Source organism: Gopherus flavomarginatus, chromosome 2 (assembly GCF_025201925.1).
Source record: "Gopherus flavomarginatus isolate rGopFla2 chromosome 2, rGopFla2.mat.asm, whole genome shotgun sequence".
Classification (NCBI taxonomy): Eukaryota; Metazoa; Chordata; order Testudines; family Testudinidae; genus Gopherus; species Gopherus flavomarginatus.
The window spans coordinates 31,149,284-31,167,737 of NC_066618.1; the positions used below are offsets into that span (position 1 = coordinate 31,149,284).

General features: G+C 40.7%; 1 protein-coding gene across 10 annotated transcripts in view; it reads left to right on the forward strand.

The window, feature by feature from the left end:
* ARHGAP12 (Rho GTPase activating protein 12) overlaps positions 1–18,454 on the forward strand; it is a 166,519-nt gene that overhangs the window by 8,903 nt on the left and 139,162 nt on the right. For 9 of the 10 annotated variants that reach the window (XM_050939052.1, XM_050939053.1, XM_050939054.1 and 6 more), the window contains exon 2: positions 152–896. In XM_050939052.1, the coding sequence (XP_050795009.1) occupies positions 234–896 (663 nt within the window). In that variant the 5' untranslated portion in view covers positions 152–233. The remainder of the gene's footprint in view (positions 1–151; positions 897–18,454) is intronic. The other variant, XM_050939061.1, reaches the window with a different exon arrangement.

Below are 18,454 nucleotides of genomic sequence, written 5' to 3' on the forward strand. Positions count from 1 at the left end.
GATCTTAGAGTTGTTTTCTTATCACACTGTTATTATTTGTTGAAAGACTTAGATAATTAATGCAATATGTGGTATTAATTTTGAAACCACTTTTCCCTCAGACATTTTAGGCAATTGACTAGTGACAGTTTTGTTTTTGTTTTTCTTATAGCTCTACAGATACAAACAGAAAAAACAAGTCATGATGTGCCTTATCTTTCGCTTGGAAACGTGAATATCTCTTTCAGATAGAGATGACTGACAAAGCTGGAAAGGTCCTCCCAGGACCACTGTACATTGAAGTGGAGTATGATTATGAGTATGAGGCAAAGGATAAAAAGATTGTGATAAAACAAGGGGAGAGATACATCTTAGTGAAAAAGACTAATGATGATTGGTGGCAAGTCAAAAGGGATGAAAATTCCAAGCCCTTCTATGTGCCAGCACAGTATGTGAAAGAAGTAACACGAAAAGCACTAATGCCACCTGTTAAACAATCAGGTGGTCTGCCAAATAGCTCTTTGAAACTGATGCATCGTTTACAGAGGTCGACAGAAAATGTGAGCAAGTCGCCAGAGCTTTCTAGTTTTGGAAAATCCTCTTCAGTGTCTGGCCTAGTTCGTGATGCCAATCAGAATCTGGGACCAAATAGTAGCCCAGGTCAAAATCTTGGCTTGAGCCTGGACCTTGCCCAAAATAATGGAAAACTTAACAGTGAGTTGCAGTCCCCCAAAGTTTCCAGCCAGTACAGGTCTCTCTCTCTGGGCCATTTCACTTGTCAAGAGTTCATGGAAATACAGAAGACCAGCTTCTCACATGAACAGTCCTGTGATTCAGCAGGGGAAAGCTCAGAAAAAGTCCATCAGGATTCAGAGTCTGGAGATGAACTCAGTAGCAGCTCCACAGAACAAGTGCAGGTAAGCTTGAAAAGGATCTAAGTGGATTATTTTCTTTCTCAATTATATATCTTTGATGTAGTTTACTGTTGGTTTTTAATTTGCTTCCTAAATAGAAAGAGTTGGAAGATTGAGGTGAAATCTTCATTTCATATTTTTCATTTCATCTAGCATGGCATTGATTTGTCAAGTTAGAAGAATTGGCATATAGAATTTGTGTAACAAAAAGTACTTTGCTTTGTGCTCTTCTTTTCATTTACAGTGTCCTTGGAAATGAATGGCATAGAAGAACTTCAATTAGAACTTTTTTTTTTTTTCAGTGTTGAACGTGTAATTGGAGATGTGAATTTAAGCAGTTCTTAATGATTCTTCCCTAGAGGAAGCAAGCCCAGTGCTGTTAATTTAAACTTCTGGGTTCACTGAACTTTAGTCCAGATGCATGTGATGGTCACTAGCCATTGTCATTGATTTCTTATGTATATTGCATGTAGGTAATTTGTGAAGTGTGGGAAGCTGAATATAATTTAATGGCTTAGTGGCTATGAAATGATACTTTTTAAAAGTTAATGTTCACACTTAGTGTGAAAATATCTCAAGAACATTCCTATCTAGCCTTGAAATTAACTAATGGAAACTGACATATTTGAGTTTTAATTCAGAGATGTGCTGAGATATGAAAGAAGTAGTGATGGTAAGGGTGGCTTCTTACCGAAGCCAGTTAGTGACAGCTTTAAAAAAATTGACTCTTTTTATGCTAAAAGGCAAGATACCAGGGTTGCTGTACCATTGGTTATCTTAGTAGAGTGTCTTTTGGCTTATTGGGAATGGGCTGGGGAGTTCACCAGTTTATTTTCCCGTAAGGCAGGGGTCTCAAACTCGATTTACTTTCGGGCCAGGGCCAATCTTCAAATCTTCCCAGCGGGCCAATAATGTCACTGAAGATGGTGTTCAGAAAAGGAAATGTTTATATTGTATTTTTTATTTTGAATATCTTATAAAGTTGTATGACAGTTTTATTATTTCTACAATTGTTCACCTGCCAGAGAGTTTTTAGTGTTTGCCAGACACCTGGCAACACTTCAGTTCTGTCAGTTTGTTGATGTTTGGCCTCAGTGACTGAGAAGTTGAAACTTTCAGGATTGCGACAAGATGTGCATCAGATAATTGTGCTCGGTATTTTGACTAGTTTATATTTATATGCTACCTCTATGGCTAACTCTGCCCAGCAGTTAATGATGCTGCCTCCATGGCTGACTCTGCCTGGCGACTAGTGATAGTATCTCTGTCCCTTTCCTCCAGCCAATGGGAGCTGCGGGGGGCTGTGCCTGAAGGCAACATGGATGCATGTGTCTCTCCTCCATGGGCTGCAGTCGGGAGGTTCTTGGGCTGCAGATGGCCTGCGGGCTGGGACTTTGAGACCCTTGCCGTAAGGGCTGCTAGAGAGCCATTGACTGGTAATGGCAATTTGACACTACAGTTCTAGACCATTTGAACTATTAACATAGAAATGTAAGGCTCTGTGTGCTTTTTCCAGTTGGAGAGGTCACTTAAAACGGTGATATACATTATCTCCATAATAAATTCTACGTTTTCCCCCTCTTGCTGTGATACTGTAGCTTGAGTACATACTGAGAAACATTGATTATAGTAAATTTATCAGCAACTATTTAACACCCAAATATGTTTTAGTTTAAGGATGGTATTCAAATAAAGATAGACTGTAATTTTAGAAATGAAAACTTGATTATATGGCTGTTAGCTGGAATCAGTTTGCTGAAAAGCCACAATTAAGACAGTTTTCTTTTAGGAAATTCCACAGCATAACTTGCAAAGCTTTATTATACTGCTCAGTTAACAAGAACCAGTACAGTTGGTCACCCGGACCTGACACACATACATTTGGATTAGTGGTACATTAATCTAGTATCCTGACTGATAATGACCAGTATTAGATGCTTCAGAGGAGTGTACAAGGAACATTGTATTGGACAGTGCCACTACCCCACTTGGCAATTTATTGAGACAATGTTTTTCTTAATCCCATTCAATGAGAGGTTGGCTTATGCACTGAATCATGAGTATTTGTATCCCTTAAAACTTTCTAACCAATAAAATATAAAGGTGAGTGTTCTTGTTATGTCCAATTCTTTTTTGTATTCTTCTGGTCTTCCCATCTCAAAAGATACATTAGAATTGGAAAAGACAGAGAAAGGCAACAAAAATGATTAGGGGTATGGAACAGCTTCTGTTTCAGGAGAGAGTGAAAAACTTGGGGCTTCTCAGTTTGGAAAAGAGATGACTAAAAGGCGATATGATAGAGGTCTATATAATCTTGACTGGTATGGAGAAAGTGACTAAGGAACTATGATTTACTTCTTCACATAACACATGAATTGGGGTCACTAAATGAAATTAATAGGCAGCAAGTTTAAAACAAACAAATTAAGTAGTTCTTCACACAACACACTGTTATCCTTTGGAACTCATTGCCAGGGGATGTTGTGAAAGACAAAACTCAAGCAGGGTTCAAAAAAGAACTAGAGAAGTTTATGGAGGATAGCTCAATCCATGGCTATTAGCTGGGATGGTCAGGAATGCAATCCCATACTCTGAGTGGCCCTAGCTTCAGCTTGCCAGAAGCTGGAAGTGGATGATGGGATGGATCACTTGATGGCTGCCTGCTCGGTTCAATCCCTCTGAAGCACCTGGCATTGGCCACTGTTGGAAGACCGGATACTGGGCCAGATGGACCATTGGTCTGACCCTGGATGGCTGTTCTTATGTACTAAACTGTTGGCCTCTAATTTGAGGCATTATGTTCCATGGATTATGGTTGTGTCTTTGTTTATTAAGGTGGTTGCCTTTCATTTTCATTGTCCCTTTGTCTTGCATAATGAGAAGGGATAAATAGGATCACTGGATATATTTTCTCCATATTGTTAATTTTATATATTGCTACCATGTCCTCATTTATTTAGCCTTTGAACTGTCGCACTTAAAAAAACTGAAAGTGTGAACTTTTAAAGTAACATGTTTTATGAACTGCAGTTGAGAGCAAACTGCACCACAGAGAACTACTAAGGATGAAATATATACTTAACTGCTCTTTCGGTATTGGCAAAATGTTTAGTGGTCCATGAGCTGTTGATATGGTGACTTCCAAATTCATGAAAGGATGAGAGGACTTTTTAAAAGGGTACTCTAGTTAAAACACTTTTTTTGGTGCTGTCTATATTGCTTTATACAATCCCACTAAAATGGGAAGAAACATTGTATTAGAAGCAGCAAATCTAGTCAATTCCATTTGTGGTATAAGTAGATGCTCTTAGCATTGCATGGCTGATCATGCTGTCACACTTATTTATGTTTATAGTTTAGTCCAGCTAATTTTGGCAATATTAGTAACAAACTAATACTTTTTAGTGAACTGAATATGCTAATCTTCATACATTTCTGAAGCATTGGAGAGGAAAAAGGTCAATGTCATGGATACTTCTAGTATCCACTGTGTTTGGTGATGGGAAATCTCCATGGTGTTAAAAATGATGTGACTTTTATGATTTCAGCTGTGAGAAAACATGGCTATGGTTATTAATATTGTTGTGGAACTGTCGTTTACTGTCATTGCCTTAAGAAACAATTGCAAACCATATTGAACATTTGCTTGCTTGTGTTTTATTTTTTAAAGCAGTGGAGTAACTTAATCTCGTCATATGGAATCACAATCTCATTAAATATAATTTAAATATTTGACGTTTATTAGCCATTGGGATTAAAGCAGTGGTAGTGCTGATGTCATTGTTACTGTGTTGGCTTGGTTTAGAAATTACAAATGCCAGCCTGCTCCACTGGAACGTCCCTCATGCTTTCAATAATCAGCATTGTTTAGCAGAAGTCAGCTGTGCAGAAATTAATGGCTTAGAAAGCTGTTTTTATTGCTCTCAGTCTGTAGTCAGAACATGAAGTTCCAAACCTGCATACACAAATGCTTATTTTAATTTCATAAGGCAAGCTGAATCCTTTCTTTTTCATTGTGGAATCCAGTCTTACATAGTCTGTATCATAATAAGCTTTAACTTACAGTACTATCAGAAGTTCACATTTATCTCTTAAATTGATTCAACTTTTAGCCAAAAGTGAGAATGGTTTATTTAAATTTTTAAAATGTACAGTTAAAATGTTGTTTTAAAAGATTTATGGTTTAATTATTGTCTGTAATGAGGCAATTAGGGGGTTGGGATTTTTAAGATTTTCAGAAAAATTGAGAGAGCAATTTATCAGCAAATATAAACCAAAGTTTCCAGGTATGTTTGTGAAACTGTTTTTCACAGGTCTGATAGATTACACCCAGGATTTCTGTAAAAGTTTTAGGAAGGGATGTGTATGAGCTTGGGTGAGATGGGTATAGGCTGCTTAACACTTATCCCACAGCAAAGTGAGCTTTTAAGTGTCTCAGCATCTTAGAATACATTTTTATACAGTTTTTGGCATTAATATATACTATATACAGTTTTATTGCAGGGGGAAGCTTAGAATCTGATGTGCTCATTACCATGGTGTCTACCTAGCCTCTCAATTCAGTACTAAAGGGTTGATTCCCGCCTCTGACTGGCCCATTGTTAGCCTTCATTGGCCACTTGTTAAATTCTCAGACAAGCATCCTTTGTGCTTTCTCAGACTCATGCTTGGAAAGAGCTTCCTGTAAATGTTTGCAAAACTAGCTTGTTTTCCTCCTCCAAATCACTCCTTAAAGCTCTCCCTTGCTGTGATACTTACAAAAATCTTGACAATAGTTAGCCCCGACCTATCAGGCTGCCCAGTATTGTTTCACTGTTTACTTGTACTTCCCTGCTGATTTGTCTATATCCATCTGGTCTTTTTCCTTATACTTAAATTGTTAGTCCCTTGGGGGCAGGGACTGTTATTTTGTTGTTTCTGCAGCACCTAGCACAATGAGCTCCAGGTCCATGATTGGGGCTCTTTGGCACTATGGTAATATAAATAATAGTAATAATGGGCAGCTATGGAACTGTGAAGGCACACTACATTGGAGGGATTATAGTCCTCCACCTCCTGTTTCTTTACCAGTAGCATAAGTGTGGAGTATGTGTGTGGGCTTTGGATTATTTTTCATACACTATTGTCAGGGGGCTATTCTTATTGTGGAAAGAATTTTGTAATGAGATGGTTTTTAAACTATATTCTGGTGAATTGTGGGATCATCTTGATTTCTTTTGGAGGGGAATGCTGTACCTGAGGACAGGACCAATCACTAAGGATTGCCTAGTAGTTCTGCCAGCTGCAGAGACCCTGAAAAGTGCAACTGTGTGTTAGGCTTCATAGAGAGAGGGATATGGTCCAGGTCACAGCCAGTCCCATCCCGTTGAGAGCTTTGTAGGTTAGGACCAAGTCCTTGAAGTAAAAACATTGATAAGGAGCCAGTGTAACACAGGGATTCAGAAAGGTGGAGAGCTGACATTATCAGTGATGGGAAAAGATTATCTTAGTGGCTGAAATTCATATGGACTAGAGGTTGATGGGGAGGTGACAATGTGAATGTTGAGGAATTTGCTGCTGAAGGCTTGCACAAGTATTCTGGTGATGTGGCCAGGAAGAAAACATTAGATATTAGAATTATTATGGACAAAGAAACAGTTGTAGTTGGATGTAGCCTGGACGTGTAGGTAAGGGGAGTGGGAGGAATCAAATCAGCACTGAGTTATGGGCTTGAATTGTAGAAAGGATGATAGGTTTCAGAGTAGCAGCCGTGTTAGTCTGTATCCGCAAAAAGAACAGGAGTGCTTGTGGCACCTTAGAGACTAACAAACTTATTTGAGCATAAGCTTTCGTGGGCTAAAACCCACTTCATCGGATGCATGCAGTGGAAAATACAGTAGGACGATATATACAGTGAAACAGTTGGTGTTACCATATACACTATAATGAGACAGATCAGTTAAGGTGAGCTATTACCAGCAGGAGGGGGGGGAACAACTTTTTATAATGGTAATCAAAATGGCCCATTTCCAGCAGTTGACAAGAAGATGTGAGGAACCTTAGAGGGGAAAAATAAACATGGGGAAATAGTTTTACTTTGTGTAATGACCCATCCACTCCCAGTCTTTATTCAAGCCTAATTTAATGGTGTCCAATTTGCAAATTAATTCCAATTCAGCAGTCTCTCATTGGAGTCTGTTTCTGAAGTTTTTTGTTGTTGTAATATTGCGAATTTTAGGTCTGTAATCGAGTGACCAGGGAGATTGAAGTGTTATCCAACTGGTTTTTGAATGTTATAATTCTTGAAGTCTGATTTGTGTCCATTTATTCTTTTACGTAGAGACTGTCTGGTTTGGCCAATGTACATGGCAGAGAGGCATTGCTGGCACATGGTGGTATATATCACATTGGTAGATGTGCAGGTGAACGAGCTTCTGATAGTGTGTTTGATGTGATTAGGTCCTAAGATGATGTCCCCTGAATAGATATGTGGACAGAGTTGGCAATGGGCTTTGTTGCAAGGATAGGTTCCTGGGTTAGTGTTTTTGGTGTGTGGTTGCTGGTGAGTATTTGCTTCAGGTTGGGGGGCTGTCTGTAAGCAAGGACTGGTCTGTCTCCCAGGATCTGTGAGAGTGATGGATCATCCTTCAGGATAGATTATAGATCCTTGATGATGCGCTGGAGAGGTTTTAGTTGGGGGCTGAAGATGATGGCTAGTGGCGTTCTGTTACTTTCTTTGTTGGGCCTGTCCTGTAGCAGGAAGGATGATGATGCTGTTTTACAGTGACCAGGGAGGGCTTGTGAGGAAACTAGTTCAGAAGTAGCCACTTTAAATTGCGAGACGCATATGTGGGAGGAGAAGCCAAAGATAAGCAGTGGTGGGGTTGGATGGAAGAAGACAGGTCGGGAGTGGATGAGTAGATCTAGGAGTCACTGATATAAAGATGATGGTGCTTGAAGCTGGGAGGGCAAATGAGGTTACCCAGGAAAAAAGGTGTGTGTATGAGGGGGAAGAGGGAGGCAAAGAGAGAACCCTGTGGGACCCCAGGGAAGGAGGGAGGCGTTGACAAAATCTTCCTCCAAGAGACTGGAATGAAGGAATGCCTAAAGAAGGGAGGGGAGCAAGGAGAGGAGAATTTTGTCGCCAAAGCTGGACAAGATCAAGAGAGAATGTGAGTATGATAAAATGTGTCAACAGCAGCGAGATAAAGGAGGATGAGAATGAAGTAGTGTCATAGCTAGTTTGATATTGAAGTAATTGGAAACCTTGGTGTAACCAATTTGAGTGCAGTAGAGAAGATGGAAAACAGAACAGAGGGGATCAGAATGAAGTTGGAGCAGAGGCACTCGAGGCAATAGTTGAAGGTGGAATGGTCAGTGAGTTTAGAGGTAAAGGGCAGAATGGAGATAGGGCCATAGTTGAATTATCTGGAGATTATTGGAGATTACTGTAGTATACAATCCACTTTGTATATCTTGCTTATTGGCCAAGAACACTATATAAGTGGTTCTCAACCAGGGCTACGGGGCCCCCTTGGGGGGCCATGAGCAGGTTTCAGGGGGGTCTGCCAATCTTGCTAGGGCCCAAGGCAGAAAGCCAAAGCCCTGCTGCACAGGACTGTGGCCTGGGGCCATGAGCTCTACCACCTGGGGCTGAAGCCAAAGCCTGAGCAACATAGCTTTATGGTGCCCCCTGTGGCAGTTACCCTCTTAGCTATGCTTTAACACTGGCCCTGGCTTTGGCACAGGTGGGAGGTGAAGTTTTTATAGCATTTTGAGGGCCTTCAAAAAGAAAAAGGTTGAGAATCTCCATTCTATAGTAATACATCTTCAACAAAAACAAATCTAAATATTCAGTTCTCTCCTACTTGACTCTTTGACATGGCCACCTGCACTAAAAGAATTTAACGTGAAGGAAAATGTAGTCATTTTGTTGTTAATTGAATGTCCTATCTTGGCTTTTCAGTAGCTTCTTTCTCTGTGTGTGATTAAGAGAACTGAATGAAATACTAGAGCCATAAGTAGCAAGTGATATTTTCCTCTGGCTTATCTGCATCTGTAGTAATCTTAGTGTCTGGAAGATGTAGTGCGCAAATCACTTTGGACTTTATATCAACCGTAAGTGTAAAGCAGCTGGAATATCCCCAATAATGGCAGCAGTAGCATACCTTTCTGATTTCTGTAGTTAGTCTCTATTGTCATTTATCTTGTAAGAGCACCTATACTACTGTTCTAAAGGTGGTTTATAAAAATGAATTGCACCAATCAGTGGTCGTATTTGAATTAAAATATTGAGCATATGACTTAATTCTGTAAAGTAACTTCCATAATGAAATCATGAGCAAGTTTGGATACCATCTGCTCTAGTTTTATTGTACTAAATTGATTGATAGCTTCAGCATGGAGCGTGATCCAACTTTAAGATTATGTTCTAGTGCAAGACGCCTCTAAGTGGGACATTCAGTTTACCTGGAATTTGTATTCCTGTGTTCCACTTGTATTCTATACCCATTTGTGATTTGAATAAGCATGTGCTCAATACTTCTATATTATAGTACTTTAATGTTGTTTAACAATTCCCTCAGAGAGCTTTTTTAAACCTTTATAAAGTTGCTAAATGTGGGTAATCTTCCTGTGGTCTGCCTGGTGCCTCCATGGTAGGCATGGTGGTGGTGAGGAACTTCCTCGCTTTTCGCATTCCCTCCTCTTTTTTGTTGTGGAGTGACCCTGACTCCTTAAACCTTTTGTTGTGCTGATTAAATGTTATCTTTTCCTGTTCATAGAAAAGTTACTTTTAGTAGTAGGCTGTTTTAATCATTACAAATATAGACTGTGACCTATTTGCAAAGAGTGCTCAGTCTTTTATCCTCTTTAGTAATTGACTATTGCATAAACTATGAAGCGCTAAAGGGGATTATCACTGGGATGCCTGTCTTGCTTTGATTAATTCTGAGTAGTAAAGATCCCACAAATGGAGCTGATTTTTACCTCTACAGTTTCTCTAGAAAATGCTGTAATTTTGTTTTTGATTACATTAAAACATAGCAAGTTAACTATATTTAGAAAATGTGTGTGTATACTGGTAAGTTTCTTTAGGGGAAATCACAGAACCCTGTTTATAGTTTCCTCTTAATTAGACAAATCTAATTAGGCCTCTAAATACAGGGGAGTTGTCAAGTTCTCTAGGTCCCAGATTTAACTTGCTTTTATTGTTGGAAATGTGCTGCTTATTCTGCTTGTCTTCATTTTTAATTCACAGGGTCTAGCAATTAGTAATTTGAGGAGGGATATTGAAAGAATTCAGTTTACAAGACCTATACTTAATCAAACTGGACATGTACACCAAATTCTGAGGCTGCATATATAGCTTGGTTAATGTAGATCCCAGGCATAAAGTGCTATGTGTAATATTAAAAACCCATTTAAAATAAGATCTGTGCCAGAATAATTAAAATTCTCCCCCTCCTACCCCTTTCCCTTACCCCTGGAAATTATGCTTTTGGTAGCAGGACAGCGTTTTGTCTGGTATAGTTAAGATTTTTAAAGGCAAATTTAAATTTAGGACCAAAAACTACTTGCAAGTTGAAGTATTTTGCAAAACGCTAAAATTATTAGACTTGTGTTTTCTTCAGTTATTGCATCTAGCATTTCATATCCACCCTGAAGTGTTTTCTAAGTGACTATTAGTGCTATCACTCCAGCACCTCTCCTGTTGGTGTAAGCTTTTCTACACTAAATTGTCCTTCAACTGCCAGGATTGGGGTCACCTCCAAGACAAGAGAAGTTCAGTTTTCTTGGCTTCTCTAACAAGGGTTCTAATCATGTTTAAAATGGTTGATGTCAACATCTCTTTGACGAACTAATGAAACTGATAGCTCTCTTTGTATCAGCCAGCAGATGGTACTCCCTTTCAGTCACAACTGATACTTCTGTATTCATATGAATGATCTACAGCAAAGAGGTTCCATGTTTCATTATTATTCCCTGACCCATCCCATAGTGATGCTTTAGTGTAGTGAATTAACTTTGTACTTTAACAAAACAGTCTCTGGCTTTCTTTTCTACAACAGCAAGTATTTTTGAGAGTTTAAGTGGCTTGATCTTTTCTAGAGATCAATGGAAAAATCAAACTGGGATAGACTTTAATTAGTGAAGGCTTTAATTAGTTTTTATTTAAATATTGGAATGATAGTAATTTAAGTAGTTGCATGTCTCTCAACTGACTAGATCAGTGAAATGCAAATCTACTTTCAGTCTAGGCAATCTTATTTTACATTTTTACAATTTCTGAATTAGAATGCAGAGTTGAAAAGTCAAGAGAAGATTGATTTTTGTACTTTTGTTTCATAGTCAATTTTTGTGCATGTATGACTCATGGTAATGTAGAACTCTTAAGACATCAGTTTATGCTGGTAAATGTGAATTGATTTGATCCCACATTATTAACAACTGAAATTTCTTCAGTTTGAGTAGCATTAGTTGATGCCTTGATGCATTACTTGATGCAAAGCTGCAGTGCTTAATTTTGTATCTTGCCATATACTTTGTCTGGTAGCTGAAGTCTAGAAAAAGGTTTCTCAAACTTTCAATGTAGATCATATTATAGTATATGTGGTCTCATCTGCCTTCTGTTTGAGAGTGTGCAAAGTATCTCTTGCGCCATTCATAACTTGTCATCCTTGTGGCAACTAGTGCAAATGCTTAATTGGAAAGTGATATAAATGTAATGAATATATTGTCTCTTAATGAAATCTAGCAGCTGGAAATAAGGTGGGATCAGCCTGTTTTTTGCCAATAGGCATTCTGTGGGCTGCAGTTTGGGAACCTCTGATCTTGAACATGTGCAAACATGCGTCAAAATTAACAAAATTCCTGTTTGAGGGCACTTGTTAGCATCAGTTTATATTTTTATACATTTTGGGGAAAATATTTGTTTATATGTTGTATGGCTTTACCTAGCTAACATCTGTACATTTGTTTAAGGCAGCAATATAGAGCTATCATGTAGCTATGTCATCTGTTTCCCAATAATAATGAATCATTTTGATATCGTCGCTTAATCGTTGTGAACTGGACAGTGCAATTCTCCTGGTATAGTGGAAATGTCTGTCTTGAAAGTAAAGCTCATCAGTGCAGAAGACAGGACTTTCTTGAGGGCCAGTCCAAGTCTGTGGAACAAACTTCAGAGGATTATAGAACCACCATCAAATTTTGTCGATTCTTTGACCTTACCTTGATTGGTACAAAAACATTGCACATAAACAATTTAAAAATTAAAAATCTACAGATTTTTTCCTTTTTTGAGAAACAAGGAGAAAAAGAAAAGAACATGTGGCAGATGTTATATTACTTACTGTGTTGCTTCTAGATGGTGGTTGGATACCATGATAATGAGGTAAATATTGATTTCTTAAATTTATCATGGTGTTATAGGGTGTGGAGTCTTCAACTAGTTCAGGATGCCATTTTGCTAGTCACTGTACAAACTGAGTCTCTCTGCCCCAAAGAGCTTACAATATAAAAGATGACACAACAGGTGGATGAAATAAGTGTGGATATGGTAACAAAAATAATAGGCTGCTTTATTCCGGACTAGCTGTAGGCAGAACTTTTTGCTAATCAGTAACAGTAATTACTACTTGCCACCTGCCTAGCTATTACTGGATGGCTGTGTGCTTACTAAATATATGGTTAGAAAAGAGTGCCTATTTTCAGAACTTATCTGTACAATTTTCATTCGTTAGTGTTGGTATTGTGCTAGGAAAAATCCCTGTAATTCCAGGATCTTGGTACCCCTTCCACGCGGATGTCCATTTGAAGGATCCACTTACTCCCCAACTTCCATTTAATTTGATAGTTAACCAACCACTGGCTTTATTTTTTTCATGTGACTTCTTCCAGTAGTGTAAAACATTTAATGGTATTTTCCGACTCAGTAAATCCACTTGAACACAGTCAAACTTGATAATTGGATGTTACCTGCCTTGCTCTTTTAGTTTAGTTTTTTTTTTTTTAACTTCAAACTATGCTGATCAATTCTATCAAGTGTTGATGAGTAAAAAGAGAACTATATTTGACTCTGTTTTTCTTTCAGAGTAGTCTAGTGTGGTGGCTTTACCCTGCAGATAGTCCAGCTAACTAAAGAAATTTCCCTGTGTTATATACATGTAACTTTAGCGCTCTTGTGGCCAAGATGGAGCCTGCTCTGCAGGCAGCTCTGGCCAAGAGAAGGCGCGCACAGGAATGCAGCAGGAGAAATCCCTTCCATGCCAGGGGCACCTGTTCCAAACCCCGCCCGACTGAACACCCCCACCCGCAGGAGACGTACAGTGGATATAAGAAAGGGAAATATTTATTTACAGAGGGATGAGAGGAGAAGTACAACAAGGGGAAATATAGGGGGAGTAGTAGAACAGGGTTGCCTCCAAACCAAGGCCCCTCGGGCCCAGTGGTAGCTCAGTTTGAAAGGGCAAATACCGAGCAATGTGTCTGCACACAAAGTTCAGGAGTCCTGAGCAAAATTCCAGTCCAGTGGTGAGTCTTGGGTGCTTCTGGTCATCTTCGGCGCCAGTGAGCTTTCCCCAACAAACCCCTCCAGTGCTGTCTTCTGCCACTCTCTTCAAAGCCACACAGAGCGACTACCTCCCCACTTAACTATCTAGCAACCTCCCTCCTTATTCCCAATGCAGAATCACAAGCCCCAGTACTCACAGCCCCATGCAGCTCTGGGCAGCCCTGATGTTGGCCTATCCTTCTTGGGCAATTCCTCCCTGGCACAGTGCTCTTCCTGGCTCCTGTCCTGGGGTGTCCCCAATCGGCTGCCCTGTCCTTCCCAGGCTTCAGGCAGGTTCTCTTTACCACTATTTAGACCAGGAGTGAACAAACTATGGCTCACGGGCCGGATTCGGCCTCTCAGGGCTTTGGATCTTGCCTGTGGGATTTGCACCCCTGTGGTGCTGTGGGCCCCACGCTGCTCCCAGAAGCAGTCGGCACATTGTTAGGGGGCTTATTCCTTCACCCACCTACTTCCCTGGTCCTTCTCGCATGAACAGAGAGCAACAGTACCCAAAGTCCAAAGGCGCAAATGATTTGACGTTTATTGGGGTGAACTTCCAGCAAGCACAATTCCAGTTTCCTTCCTTAGTGTCCCCCTTCCCAGCTCGGACACCACAGAGCCGTGCCTGTGTCCCTGTCCCTGTTCCCATTTCCCCCTTTAGCAAAACATGATCCCAGTTCCCCCATCCACAGTCCCTGTTCCCATTCCCCCCCCACTTCCTGATTGACTTCAGACTATATAGCAAAACCTGAGTTTTGCTTAGCTATTCCTTAACCAATCATTTTACTGAAATTTAACTAACCAATCCTAACATATTGTAACATGGTTATTTAACCAATTATACCTCACCACCTTAATTGGTTTACACCCAACAAAATTAATTATACAGCAGACAGAAACAATTACAGAACCAGACAGAGACCATGCAAATAAACATACAAAACAATACAGAAGTGAGGATTTCACAACTACGTCTATACAGACATAAGGGTTCTCCAGCTGTGTCTATTGATAAGTGAGTTCTTGCCAGACAGGATGCGATCAAACTAAGTTTCCTTTTACATCTTCTAGGCTCTTCCCTTTCTCTGGAGGTGATAGGAATATCAGGACAGAATTGTATTCCTAATAGCCCAATAGCACCTTATTTCAATGTGACTAGTTTGGAATGTGAGGATGTGACCACACACTTCCTAGCTTATGGCTGCATAACTACATCTTAGCTGAAGGCCTTAGCCTGTCACAGTAAGCCCACGTCCAGACTAACCCGCGGCATCGGCGGGTTAAAATCGATTGCTCGGGGATCGATATATCGCGTCTAGTCTGGACGCGATGTATCGATCCCCGAGCGCGCTTACATCGATTCCGGAACTCCATCAACCCGAACGGAGTTCCGGAATCGACACGGAGAGCCGCGGACATTGATGCCGCGCCGTCCAGACGGCTGAGTACCTCGATTTTAGAAATTCGACTTCAGCTACGTTATTCACGTAGCTGAAGTTGCGTATCTAAAATCTATTTTAATACCCTAGTCTGGACGTGGCCTAAGAGAAGGCCATTTCACAGAAAGTGATTTTGATTCTTTTATACCTCTATAAGTAGCTAAGTGATAAGAATACACCTAAATTCTTAAAGTATAGGCCTTTGCAGACAGGCCTGAATATCTATATCCTAACAACCATGTCCCTGCAGCCTCTGGAGGAGGGGGGTCAGAGGACTCTGCATGCTGCCCTTGCCTGTGAGTACCTCCCCCAAAGCTCCCATTGCCCAGGAATGGGGTACCATGGCCATTGGGAGCTTCGGGGGAGTTACCCACAGGCCAGCACAAAGCGCAGAGCCCTCTGCTCCCAATCTCCTAAGGGCCTCAGGGACGCAGTGTCATCCACTTCCCGGAGTAGCGTGGGGCCAGGGCAGGCAGGGAGCCTCGTTGAGTGCCGCTGCCGCCCTGGAGTGTGCAGCCCAAACCCCTTCTGCACCTCAACTCCCTGCCAGCAGTCCCCTCCCACACTTTTCACCCCTCCCTGCACCACTGCCCTGAGCCCTTTCCTGTACACCAACTCCCTTCCCTGAGCCCCCTCATACACCGCACACCCCTTGTCTGCCCCAACCCCTTGCCCTGAGCCCCTTCCTGCACACCACATCCTGCACTCCTCCTGCAACCCAAGTCCCTGCCCTGGCCCTACATTCATGGCCCTGCATGCAATTTCCCCACTCAGATGTGGCCCTCGGGCCAAAAAGTTTGCCCAGCCCTGATTTAGATTGAGGTAAAGAGTGTAATACAAAGCATTGCAGATCTTTTATAATAGAAGAATATGCTTTAAATTGTTTAGTGAAGTGAGACTTTCAGTATAAATATTGATATAAATACTCTTCAGTAAAGCATGAGTAATTTTACATTTCAAAGTCTGGACAGTGGACTTTCTGAACTTTGGCATTCTGTGTATATAATAGTTAGTGTTGCATACGTGTTTATCTTCTAACTTAATAGATTTCCTAGCATTGTCTGGAACCCATGTATTTTGCACAGTTATACATGTAGGCACTATTTGTTCTTTGTGCATTCAGAAAGATACTTTTGTGACCGCTCATTTTAGAAGTGTTTTTATATGATGAGGGCAGGGGACTGGGCTTGATCACCTCTCGAAGTCCCTTCCAGTCCTAGAGTCTATGAAAATGAGAAATATAGCACTACTAAAAATTCAAGGATCTCAAGTGAGTTATGCTGACTAGACCGCTCTTCCTGTTGCAATTGAGCAAGTTGAGAGATCCACAGGCTTTGTTAAACTGCAAGCACATGAAACTAACAATATCCACCCTGATTTCTCATTGTCTACATACAGCACTGATTATCTACATTAGATTCTAAGGCTTTACAGGTGTCTGTCTTCCTTTGTGTGAGGCTAACTGTATTTTGTAACTGCATAACACGTTTGGTCAAAAGAAAGGAATTTCTGTGCATCTCAAAGATCATTGAGATATTTGACGTACCTTTGCCAAACTTTAAGGGGAAAATAAGTCTGAGTAACTGTCTGTCTTATATTGATGCTGGCCAAAGTGTGGTTGGCAGCTGCTCTAATCTTTAATAGGAAAGTGCAGGCTGGAAATGTGGCGTGCTGCAAGTTCCCTTTTTGATTGAACTGCCTAGTATGTATAATCTCCAGAAGCTGCACCCTCATGTTTTTAGATCTGCTCCATTTTACGAATAATAAATGGGGGCTTCATGCTGGGCAAATTGTCAGCATGACACTTTGTAGTACGCAAACTTTGCCTATACTCTTCAATTTAGTTTAAAAACAAAACCAACTCTGAGTGCTTGGCTACAACTTTGTTCTAGATATTTTTCGTTGCTTTATTACATTGTAAAGCCATTTGAGACTTCAGCAGGTTGTGTGCTCTGTAAGGGTTTGGTGAAAACTTACCCTTCATGGCTGCTAGAAAGATCTCCTTACTTGCTTGTTGCTGTTGGATGTCTCTGATGGTGGGAACTTTCTTATGATAAGCTTTAGTTATTAGAGATCTAAATTGGGAGACCCCACTTCCCAGCTGATTCCTAAGAGGAGGGCATCTCTTCTTCCTATGTCCTTTGTAGTTGTTAGCAGGAGAGGGCTTGTGGGCTTGTCTACATCACACAGCTTTTAGCGACAAGGCTGTGTTGACCAACAAAATACTTCTAGCCCTGCAAGCACTCCTGCTGACAAAGCTGTGTTCACATTGCCACTTGTGTTGGCAGAAGTTTTTGTCTTTCACAGGGGGGCTTTTTTAAGTTCCCAGGAAAGACAAAAGTTTCGTCGACAACTTCGCAGTATAGACATACCCGTCTGTCTGTCTCTTCCCCACCTTCATCTCCTCACAACAGGATTGTTGTTTCTGCTATAAGGGCCTTAGCAGAAAAGTGAAATTGATTCTTGTAGACTGTGTTGTGCACAAGCAAGTAGTTGCCAAGCTTATTTTGGTTTTACATTTCTGCCCAGACATGCTAGCCAAAGGAACTTGCCACTGATGAAATAAGCTGTAACCTTCCAAGTCTTGGTTCATTTTTCAGCACAGCATACATGCTCAGTTCTGTGTGGTGCTCAAAACAGGCATAAAACCTATTTTCCCCTTAAACTTCAGAAAATCCACACGCCTCTCCTTTATACTGTATCAGTCTTCTCCATAATGGATGAATGGAAATGGTAAGCCAAAACTGAAATACTACACTTTTAACTCTGGTGAAACTACTAGCTAATTCTGTACCGTTGGCAGGCAAGCATGTAACAGTGTGCTGCCAGCAATGTGATGAAACTGTTGAAGTCTCAGTTTGAGCCAAAGGCAGCATTATGTTGAACTCTAATGAAAAGGTTCAAATTCTGTAATGCCAGTCACCTATTCTCATTCTACCTATCCACTTATTTTATTGCGTTGTCAACCTCTCCCTTGCTGAAAACTGAAAAACCACAACTCAGTCCTTCAAATCCCTACTGAACTGTCACAGTGATGCCTATAGAACACTGCCAGCTGATAATGTCTAAGCAAGTGGTGAGCTGAGACTGCTGCTACTGATCTGTTTGCTTGTTTCCGTTTAAAAAAAAAAAAAAAAAAAAGAGCCTCTGCATAAAAATTGTCCATTCAGCTTGTCACCTAGTGTGCCTGGGGTAGCCCTCACTGGAAATGCCAAGGTCAGGGCAGGCTGCAAAAAGGAGAGCGGATACTCCCAAGACTGGTGGGTAACACTGAAATTAAACTCCCCAACCAGTCACAAACTACTTCCGATCCCCACACTGTTTATCAAGAGCCAAGAAAAGAAAAGAATCACATAGCCCCCTTGTTGTATTCCAGTTCTCTGGCTGCCAATCAGCACCCTGTCCAGTACAGTGAGAAGTTATTTTAAAGCTCTGCTCACTATACAAAATGTTCTTCTGACACCAAAGGACCAGTCTCATTGCCAGGTCAATATTAGGTTGGATCTTACCCAAAATACCATGTTGCCAGCCAATCCTTTAGTGCCTAAAACTAAAGGTTTATTATAAAGAAAAAAGAACAAGAAGAG